The 11,226-nt window shown below is 36.4% G+C and overlaps 1 protein-coding gene across 1 annotated transcript in view; it reads left to right on the top strand.

Annotated features, from left to right (window-relative positions):
- The window catches only part of PREX2 (phosphatidylinositol-3,4,5-trisphosphate dependent Rac exchange factor 2), a 466,421-nt gene that overhangs the window by 317,418 nt on the left and 137,777 nt on the right, over window positions 1-11,226 (top strand). Inside the window, exons 28-31 of the mRNA XM_007947357.2 lie at window positions 7-89; window positions 991-1,081; window positions 1,874-2,002; window positions 8,975-9,016. Of these exons, the coding sequence (XP_007945548.1) occupies window positions 7-89; window positions 991-1,081; window positions 1,874-2,002; window positions 8,975-9,016 (345 nt within the window). The remainder of the gene's footprint in view (window positions 1-6; window positions 90-990; window positions 1,082-1,873; window positions 2,003-8,974; window positions 9,017-11,226) is intronic.

Below are 11,226 nucleotides of genomic sequence, written 5' to 3'. Positions count from 1 at the left end.
ATCTAGGTGATGAACTTCCCCTGAGTGTTCGCATTTCTCATGATAAACAGGACAAGATACACAGTTGCCTTGAACATCTTTTCAGCCAGGTATGGGAGGAGAGGGGTGGATCTTTTTTCTGCAGACTAAAGTATCAGCAATCCCTTTTTGGGTGTAGTAAAGACATGTGGGAGTTACTATATAATGAAGGCCTTCACTCTGTTCCTTTTCCTCCATCACTTCATTATCTGCAGTTTTTAATGGATTCCTTCTTCAAATAACTCAAAGGGTTCTTGAGAACATCAGATATTTTATAGTCCTTGGAACACATAAGAGTTATTCTTTTATTATTTGTTTCTTTGAGGATTTTCAGAATCTTTTAAGATATGTCATAGTAACTTTATTCCTAATTTTTTTAAAAAATAGGTATTTCACACGTACACACTATGTTGTTGTTGGTATGTGCCATCGAGTCATCTCTGACTCATAGCGACCCCCCCCTTGGGTTTCCGAGGCAGTATCACTATAGAAGTAGATTGCCCAATCTTCCTTCTGAGGAGTGACTAGTGTTTTTGAACTGCCAGCCTTCTGGTTAGCAGTCAAGTATCTTAGGCACTACATCACCTATATATGTGTGTATATATCTATATCTATATCCATAACCAGAATTTGTAGTATAGAAGATTTTACCACTTTGAAAAAATACCAATATCTTCAGTTTTGTAATTTTTTTTTTTTTTGGGGGGGGGAGGTAACTCCAGAACTTGTAATTTCTTTTATGAGTGGAATATTTCTTTTATATTAATATATGATAGGATAGTAAGAAATGTCAATGCAAATTTCATCAGATAGTTTATCCCAACATTTTATTTAAAAGCACATTTTGTAAGCATCATAGGATTTCAAAAATAATCGTTATGTTAGGAAAAAAAAAATATGAGATTTACTGCTAGAAATATATATTAGGTTTATGAGAAGTAAGTAACTCTCAGACATCTATGCTATTTATAGGTGGATTCGATTACCAATCTCCTAAAAGGGCAAGCTGTAGTGAGGGCTTTTGAGCAAACCAAGTACCTCACACCTGGTCGAGGATTACAAGGTAAGGTTAAAAAGCAACTGTTAGAAGCAGTGGCAAAACAAAAAATGACAAAGATTATAGTCATCAAGCACAATCCTAATATGAGATAAATGATTCTATTTTCTCATGTTTCATAATTTGCTGAATACTACATCTATTTTACTAATTTTTCTATATATATGTATGTATATATATATAGAGAGAGTCAATAGGACTTAAATTTCCTAGGAAGATTCAAAGGTTTAATCCCTAAGGGTGCTTAAAGGGTCAGGCTGAAAATAACTGAATAAAATGAAGAGATTTCAGTGTTTAATTGCTTTTGCTGAAACCTAGTGCCAAGTCTACTTGGTTTTGTCCAAGTGGGGGAGGAGAAGCAGTGGGGAATGGAGGGGTGGGAAACAGAATAGCTAAACAGCACAGATAGAAAGCTGTCACTTTCAGACATCTAGTCTAGGATATTGAAAATAGAGTTTTCATCTAAAAGTTGCTTCTTTGTTCATACATTGTAAGGAAATAACATTCAAAGTTGATAGTTTCAAACTCAGCAAATTCTTTCCTCTGATGTAGTTAAACTATCACCATGATAATATTGTAGGAATACAGTGATAAAGAAAGAAGATTCTGAAGTCTATGGGCTTGTTGCTATGAGTTGAAATTGACTTGATGACAGTGGGTTTCGTTTTCTTGGGGGTATAAGCCAGTTAACTGTTTTCTTGGGGGTATAAGCCCGTTAACTGTTTTCTTGGGGGTATAAGCCCGTTAACTGTTTTGTAAATGGTTGGAATTTAGGAGAGATTTTTTGTGTTTGTTTAGAATTTCAGCAGGAAATGGAACCTAAGCTGAGTTGTCCAAAAAGGTTAAGGCTTCACATCAAGCAGGATCCTTGGAATCTTCCCAGCAGTGTCCGGAATCTTGCACAGAACATCAGAAAATTTGTTGAAGGTCAGGATGAAATGCAAAGAACATTATATGCCATTGGCGGTAATGATTTAAAAAACCCACTCAAATCAAGAGCTCAGTGTCGCCTTTTTAAAAATTAAGCAAATGATGTATTTTAGATGTACAAAGGGAATAAAGAATCAAATGTGTATGTAAAAATGCCAGCTTAAAAAAATAACAAGGAAAAATAAATTCCCCTTTGTAGTCTCTCCATCTCATTTCCCTTCAAGATAAATTCCTGAGTTTGGAGTTTATCACTCTCATCCAGGTCTTTACACTCTTATTAAATATATAGATATTCTTTAAATATGTGATTTTATGTGTTTTACAATTTTATATAATTGGTCATATTTCTCTTATAAGTTGCTTTAAAAAAAAGTCAGTATTATGTGAATGATATTTCTCCATAGTGGTTTATTCCAGTTTATTCATTTTCTCTTTTATATAATACCAGGTACCTATTGATTCCTTAGTTGATGGATGATTTATTTCTTTTTTGTTGTCATTGCAAACAGTACTGCAACCTTCTTGCCCAAGGCTCTCAGTGTATCTATTTGAGTGGAGTGAGCTGCTGGGTCCTGGGTTATGCAAATCTTTATGAGATATTTACAATAACCATTTGCCTTGCAGTTAATGCTGATTCCTAGTGATGTCATATGTGTCAGAGTAGAACTCTGCCCCACAGGGTGTTCAGTGGCTGATTTTTTGCAAGTAGATTGCCAGGCTTTCTTCAGTGATGCCTCTGGGTGGACTTAAACCTCTAACCTTTTGGTTACCAGTCAAGCTAGTTAACCTTTTGCACCAACTATGGACTCCTTACTAGATATTTGCTACATATGGGCAAGTTGCCCTCCAAATTGGTCATCCCAATTCATACTTCCAATTAGCGTATATTAAAGTTCCCCTTTTTCTATATCCTCACTCAAACCTGGAATTTTCAAAGTTAAAGACTTGGCCACACTGATGAAACTATGTGTTAAAACTCATTGTCATCAAGTCGATTGTGACTCATAGCAACCCCTCCTTGGGTTTCCAAGGTGCTATCTCTACAGGAGTAGATTGCCCAATCTTGCTTCCGAGGAGGGGCTGGTAGATTTGAACCTCCAGCCTCCTGGTTAGCAGTCAAATGCCTTAGGCACCACACCACCAGACTAGGCCACACTGATGAAACTATGTGTTATTGTGGTTTAACTTTTCATTTCTCTGATTACTGGTGAGCATATATACTTTTCCCTATCTACTTCTGGTGGCGTAGTGCCTAAGGCATATGACTGCTGACCAGAAGGCTGGAGGTTCAAACCCACCAGCCACTCCACAGAAGGAAGACTGGGCAATCTACTTTGTAGAAGTACCACCTCAGAAACCCAAAGAAGGGTCAGTATGAGTCAGAAGTGACTCAATGACAATGAGTTTGATTTTTGGTTTTTGGTGGGGTCTTTGTTAAGGAGCTCTGATGATGTAATGATTAAGGCATTAGGTTGTTAACCAAAAGGTCAGTGGTTCAGACCCACTCAGACACTCCATGGGAGAAAGATGAGGCTATTTGCTTCTGTAAAGATTTACAGCCTTGGAAACCTAATGGGACTCGCTATGGCAGTGAATTTTGTTTCTGGTTTGGAGAGTCTCTGTTAATTTACTCTTATATTCTTTGCACATTTAACACAATTAGGCTGCTTATTTTTATTGATTCCTGGGAGCTCTGAGGGTGTAGTGCCCAAGGCATTTGACTGCTATCCAGAAGGCTGGCGGTTCAAACCCATCAGCCACTCCTTGGAAGGAAGATTTGGCAAACTACTTTTGTAGAGATACCGCCTCAGAAACCCAAAGGAGAGGTTGCTATGAGTTGGGACCAACTTGAAGGCAGTGAGTTTTGAGTTTTAGAAGCTCCTTGAGTAGTTTTTGTAACATTTCGTATTGTGAGGAAACTAAAAGGATTGAAAGTATGAAGAAGGGGGAGATAAATAAGGAATAAGATTTCAGAACTTTGTGCCTCAAGAATCTAAACAATGTAAATTTTATCATCGAGAACGTTCTTGGTGACTGAAATAAGGACTCATGCTTATGAAGACAAAGGGAATGTGGACAGGACTTAATATTTTATAATGTGAAACATATTGGAAAAGATTCTAATAGATTCATAAAAGGCATGGAGTTAAAGTTTATGGAAAGCCTAAAAAATACATTTTGAATGTTGGTGCAAATGAAAATAATAATGTATGTTGCATTATTCTTGTCTAAGTTTCTTTTTCAGAAGTTTTGGTTGAGTTGGTTGTTACTAACTATCATAACATTCTTTACTCAACAGCCCATGATAGGTACACATTGGAATTAGAATGTAATGCTTCTGGACAACTCAGTTGTATCTGATCCTATGCTGTTTTGGGTTAGAGTTATAAGTAGAGACTTCAGAGAGTTTCTAAAATGATCATGGAAAAAAAAAAAAAAAGATGAAATAAAAATTTATCTAATTTAAAATATAACTACATCACTTTATTTCTTGCCAATGATTAGACCAGTGCTATCTACCAGTTGTTGGCAATCTCTGGAGATTTTTCCTTTGTTTTGTTTTCCTTTGGGGGAAAAGATGCTACTGGATCTAGAGAGAAGAGAACATTTACAATATGCAAATCAACCCCTCACAACAAAGAATTGGCCCCAAATGTCAATAGTGCTAATGTTGAGAAACTCATAAAGTAAATACGCCTATATTTTACATTTTTATTCCTCATTTATTTAGTAAATTGAAAATGGTACATAAGACTCAGCAGAATTAGCATAACTCTACCCAGTACTATTTTATTTTTTTTTAGGGTTAATTAGAGAATTTAGCAGTTTTGTGTGTATGTGTGTGTGTGTGTGTATGTGTGGTTGAACTTTTGATTAGAGTCTTTTAATTGACTTTCTTAAGATCATCTCTTGAGCTTTACACTTTACTGACAAGGAATAGTTCCTTGTACTTCATGGGGTCTAAGCCTGTCACTTCACTCCTTGGACTTCAGTTTCCCTATTTATTAAATGAGGGAGATGGTTTAAGAGTTGTATGATTAATAAATTATCTGCTTAGTAATACACTTAAACATAGCAATTTGGGTATTATTTATAGATCAGTAGAGAGGGAGCATGTACAAATATGGAAAACTTCTCCAAATAAATCACAGCAACTCTATTGTGGGATGAAATATTTTGTTCTCAAGAGCTGAATTTCTTGGCTACACTTTCATTTTATATCAGAATATAATGGCTACCTGTGACACATTGCAGCATCCCATTTAGTGAAAATTCTGAATTTAAAACGCCCCCCAAAAAAACAAACCAAACTCACTGCCATTGATTTGATTCTGACACATAGCAACCCTAGTGGGTTTCCAATCTTTACAGAAGCAGACTGCCTTATCTTTCTTATGTGGAACAGATGTTGGGTTTGAACCACTGACTTTTTGGTTAGTAGCCAAATGCCTTAACCACTACACCACCAGAATTTCTTCCCCAAAACAAATAAGAACAAAATATTAAATATATTTTTAAAAGGGAGTTAAGTGTAGGGCATTTAGGGATTTGCTTTACTGAATAAAAGGCATATTTTTACTGAATATTGTACTGAGTAGATGCCAGACACTCCCCAAAGTTATACTTTACAGCTATTCTTATTTTCTGTAAAGTAAATGCAAAATAGATAAGGAACAGAGATATCTTTAATACCCTTTTCGTTTGTTTTTTTGAAGAGTTTAATCATTAATAAGATATAAACTTCCAATGAAGGATAAAAAGCTTAATTTTTTATAGAGTATTCATTTTAAGAATCTTAGTTTTCAAACAGTTTTTGCTTTTATGGCTTGTATATCTCATATATATATATAAACAACTGATAGAAATGACAGACAGCAATACACACATGCTAATTGACTGATTGCTTGATGTTGTGACTCTTGATGCTACTTTTGATCACGGAACCCAACAGTTCGTTGGTTGGTGCTGTGGTCAATGGTGCCACCAGTTCTGGGGAATTTAAGTTGTAAGGTTGCAAGATTCAGTGAGATGCGCTGTCTCTTTGGATAAGAACTGTGATTGTCAAAATGTTAAGTGAGTCTTTTAAAATGATTAATTTACAATTGTTCATTCACCTCTGAGAGAAAGGGCAAGATGCCATTTTCTAGTAGTCTGTGTGTTATCATTTGACTGCTAACCAGAAAGCTGGCAGTTCAAACCCACCAGCCACTCCTCGGAAGGAAGACTGAGCATTCTACTTCCATAGAGACACCACCTCGAAAACTCAAGGAGGAGTTGATATAAGTCGGAATCGACTCAATGGCAGTGAGTTTTTGTGGGTTTTTTTTTTTTTTTTTGGTGTGGTGTCAGATCCTTTTATATTGGATGGAAGCAGCCTTTTTAGAATCCTTCAAAATCAGTTGCTTATTGTGTAGAGATACTCAAGTAACCTCATCAGTTCAACAGGAAAACATCCTATTTCAACTGAAAGTAATTTTTATCCTACTTCCTAAATTGCCTTTATATGTGGACTTATTTAATGATAGATTAGGTCTTGGCTGGGAATTTATTATAATGCCAACTTGTCAGAATTTCATGCTTAGTATATTGTTATATTAATATAAAATTAAATTACATCAAGTAAGAAACCATGTCATAGTATTCAATTATTTCTGAAACATTACACTTATTCTAAGGGAAAAACAAGTAAGCTACTAAAGTTCTGTTCTGTGATTTTTGGTTCTGTAGCAGAAATAAATTTCCAAACAGAAAACCCTGCAGTTGAACCAACAAGCACAAATACCAACCATTGTCTTAGCTACAGGTTTTTTGCGCATGGACTCAAGACTGAAGCAACATAATGCTTTTTTCTTAGAGCACATAGCTGAATACATATTATTTCTGCTATTCTACAGTCTCTGATTTCAAAATATAGTTCTATGATCTTTATTTAGAATCCTTACTGTTACACTGCCATTTATAAATTATATTATTATGTACTCATCCATTCATAGACTGCTAAACTGAAGGTAAAATAGAGCAGATAATGGATTAAATGGGGAGAGATTTGTTGTATGGTTTATGATCTATTCAAAACCAATCCAAACTCACTGCTGTTGAGTCGGATCCAACTCATATCAACCCGTTCTTGGGTTTCCAAGGAGGTATCACTACTCAAATAGATTGCCCAACCTTCCTTCTGAGGAATGACTGGTGGGTTTGAACTGCCAGCCTTCTGGTTAGCAGTCAAATGCCTTAGTGCTGGTTATTTTCTGTTAAATCTCTCAGCTCAAATGTATTATCAGCCAACCAAAGGATATTTTTGTTGGATTATCGCACCATCACCTTAAGTGCCAATGTCTAATAGTGAACTCATTTTCAACTCTTTGCTCCCTACAAAAATTGTACTCCTTTCAAAAGCTCCCATTATTTCCAATAACTTTGTCATTTTTCAGATCCTTGTTTGTTTGTTTGTTGTTTGTTTGCCTATGTCACAATAACCCAAAAGCTCCTTTTAATCAAAAGTCTCTCGAATGTTTTCCTTTTTTCTTCATACCTCAGTAACTGCAATGTTTTTCTAACTAATCCCCCATCTCATCTTTTGTGATTCATATATGCCATTATCAGATTTATCGTCCTAAAATTCCATGTTCATAATTTCAATACCCTGACCCAGAATCTTATGTTGTTTCACTGTTATATATGTCTAGATTCTTCAATCTGATGTTAGAAGCCATTTCTCGATAGGACTTTCTGGTTGTATTGCAATCTCAATCTCATAATAATATTGAAACTCTCTGCCCTAGATTGATAGATAGCTGGTTCTAATCCTCTATTTTATTACTTTGCTATTTTGGATTATACCTCTACTCCTCTTCACAATTTTTTTTTTTTTAATTTTCCTCTAGGCTCATTTAGAATTCTATACCAATAAAATTAAATCCAGATTACAATAACAGTGCTTCACATGTTTGTAGCACTTCAAAGAATTTTCATATACATTCCTACTTATTTTTCCTACCCAGGCTCATGAATATGTAAGGTAGATATTTTTATAGGCAACTTTTAAATGGATAGCAATTTTTAGTAATCCAGTGATTTGCTAAGGCCACAAAGCTAGTGACCAATAGTTGAGTCTTTTGACTCTTAGTTCAGCATACTTTCCTGCCTCTGAAATCCTTTAGCTCTTGCAGCCCTGCTTATCAAATGTAATGTGCTTTCAAGTATTGCCTGCATTACTCATGGGTTACTTTATCTCTCTTCCTCTATTATGAGCCTTTCTAGAATAGGATGCAACCTGATCTTCTTTTCATTTCCCATATGAATAGGCATATGCAAGAAACTCCGTAAGTTTTTATATTTACCTATTGGAATTAAAGTATTCACCAATTGGAAGCAAATGGACACAATACTCATTGGACATATAACACTGAGTAGGATGTTAATATACATTTACCAAACATCCATTGCCATTGGCTCTGTGTAGGAAAGGAGAGGGAAGAGGAACATTTGGAAATATTTGGTCATTTCTCTGTTCTCAAGGGCAGTACCTTGACTTCTACATCAGAAAAGAAGGTCTGTACGTTTTTTAAAAAAAGGGTACATAACAGTAGCAAAAGCATTATTTGACATTTTATTGATAAAGACCATAATAGCTGTAGGAGATTAGACAACACCATGCAGCTTGAAGCATTTAAGGATAACTTACAGAGGTGACAAGATCTGAATGGTGTTTCATAGATGCATATAATTCTGAGCTGTAAGCTATTTTAGGATCATAAACAATGTATAATATATATACATACATATATATATATATATATATATATATATATATATATATGTAGATAGGAAAATAGTATGTCAAGTGAATAAAATTTTCATTTATATAATAATAATATAGTACTAATTTTTAGTACAAAGTTCAAATGTGATGTTTGTGGCAGAAAAGGATTGAATAACTAACTGATGTCTTCTCTTTCTTTGCAGAGGTGAAGTGTAGGATACTCCTGGCTCTTCTTGAATATTCAGGTAACATTTTGCATTATTTTTACCATCTGAAATGATTGTGGCTCATGACCTTGGAAGTCTCATATTAGGAATGCAAACAACTTCAGCAGTTTACAAATATAGAAAGAGGTTTGATCTTTATCTTCTTTAAAGCTCAGAAGGTTAAAAAAATAATACTTGTAATAGTGTTAATAAGGGGAGCTCTGGTGGCATACTGCCTAAGGCACTTAACTGCTAACCAGAAGGCTTGTGGTTCAAACCCACCAGCCTCTCCTCAGAAGGAAGATTGGGCCATCTACTTCAATAGTGATACTGCCTCGGAAACCCAAGGAGGGGTCGCTATGAGTTGGATCCAACTTGACGGCAGTGAGTTTGTTTTTTTGTTTTTGGTGAGTGTTAATAAACACACAGAAACATATACTCATCTTTGATTACAGGCAAAAGCATAAACTCTTATATACATATATATTTACAGAAAGTGTGATTGAAGAGGAGAAAAGGAGCAGGGATGGTAACATTAATGGTGTAAATGGGATTTATTGTGAATCTGTGTATAGCTTGTTTATGCATGTAAACATTCTATATATTTTACTTATATTCAAGCACTTCAGTTATGCACATAAGGAGCCTTGGTGGCACAATGGTGAGGTACTTGGCTGCTAATCTAAAGGTCAATGGTTTTGTGTTAGACTGGGTTCTTTAGAGAAACAAAACCAGTAAAGCTTAGAGAGAAAGAGAGAGAGAGAGAGAGAGAGAATTATTTTGGGAAAATGGCTCACACACTTACAGAAGCTGCTAAGTCCAAAGTTCTTGGGTCATACGTCAAGCTGGAGGCTTTTCCTGACTCTTGCAGCTGCAGGGGCTGAGGAACTCAAGGTTGGCAGGCAGTGTACTGGCTGTTGACTCCAACAAATGACGAATCCAAGATCTCTAGGCTGAATGGTGGATTGTTCACTCACAGACAGTTCACTCACAGGCAGCACAACAGATCCCAAACCACAGAGGAATGTCTCTTTTCCCAGGATGTCCATAGATATACTGGAAGCAGGCTTTCTTAATTTCTAGTTCAATGCGATCAGTATTGTGTCTCCAGGTGGAAGTGTTCCTCCCTTTGGAAACTCCCTTTCAACAGATTGGCTGCTCAAAACATAATCATCTGATCCCATCATGGGAATAACCACATCACAATAGCTTAAAACCACACAGAATTGTGGTCCAGCCAAGTTGACACACAGCTCCAACTATCAGAGTCCACCCCTTTTCAACTTGGCAGTTGTACGCATCTTCTTAACCATATATAATCTCTAAATAAGGATAATTATAACGTCATATTTGCACCTAACATGATACGCTAACACATATACGACCAAAATGCATTAACCTTATTCACAGTTCATAACAGAAGGAAACAAAAATATTTGATGCACATATACAATGAAGAAATATAACAATCACAGTCCTCGTTTCTGCAGCCGGTCATGTGGTCATAGCGGATGTTCAGAACTACCTTCTTCCACCACCCATTCTGTATTCCCCTTGCCCTCAGCAAACACCTCAGCTGGTTGTAGTGGGGTGACCCAACCTTCATTCCCGAGGGGTCTGGACCATTAGCAGTCATATCAGAATTGGGTTGCTGTAATTTTCCTTTGACTTTAATCACAGGGCATGGGAGTACTAAGAGATGTCCCAAAGAATCTCCTGTATTCCAGACATATTTTTCTTTACCTCCATTATGTAAAGCCAATCCAATTTCCCCTTGGTAATCAGGATCTGTCACACTAGATAATACAGTAATACCCTTCTTTGTCTGTTGATCCTGAGGCATGAGGAAGCCAAAATGGCCGAGTAGCTTTCTTAATTTCCAGTTCAATGCAATCAGTATTGTGTCTCCAGATGGGAGTGTTCCTCCCTTTGGGACTAAGATCTCCAGACCTGCAGAGCATAGGGAAGCAAAAATTTTTTGAGTGGGTCACTAGGGGTAATAGTGAGTGGTACCACTCCTGTTTCCAACCCTTGGTTCCGGGACCCATTGAATCCTGGCTATTGGAGAAACAGAACCATATATTGGATGCTGGTTAAGAGTATATACAGCCTCCTGGAGAACATTGCCCCAACCCTTCCAGGTATTGCCACCTAGCTGGCACCATAATTGTGTTTTCAGGAGGCCATTCCATCATTCTATCAAGCCAGCTGCTTCAGGATGTTGGGGAACATGTTAAGACCAGTGAATT

The sequence above is a fragment of the Orycteropus afer genome, unplaced genomic scaffold (genome assembly GCF_000298275.1).
Source record: "Orycteropus afer afer isolate SDZICR_OR568_19922 unplaced genomic scaffold, OryAfe1.0 scaffold00181, whole genome shotgun sequence".
In the NCBI taxonomy this organism is placed as follows: domain Eukaryota; kingdom Metazoa; phylum Chordata; class Mammalia; order Tubulidentata; family Orycteropodidae; genus Orycteropus; species Orycteropus afer.
This window is presented reverse-complemented; position numbering and strand designations above follow the sequence as displayed.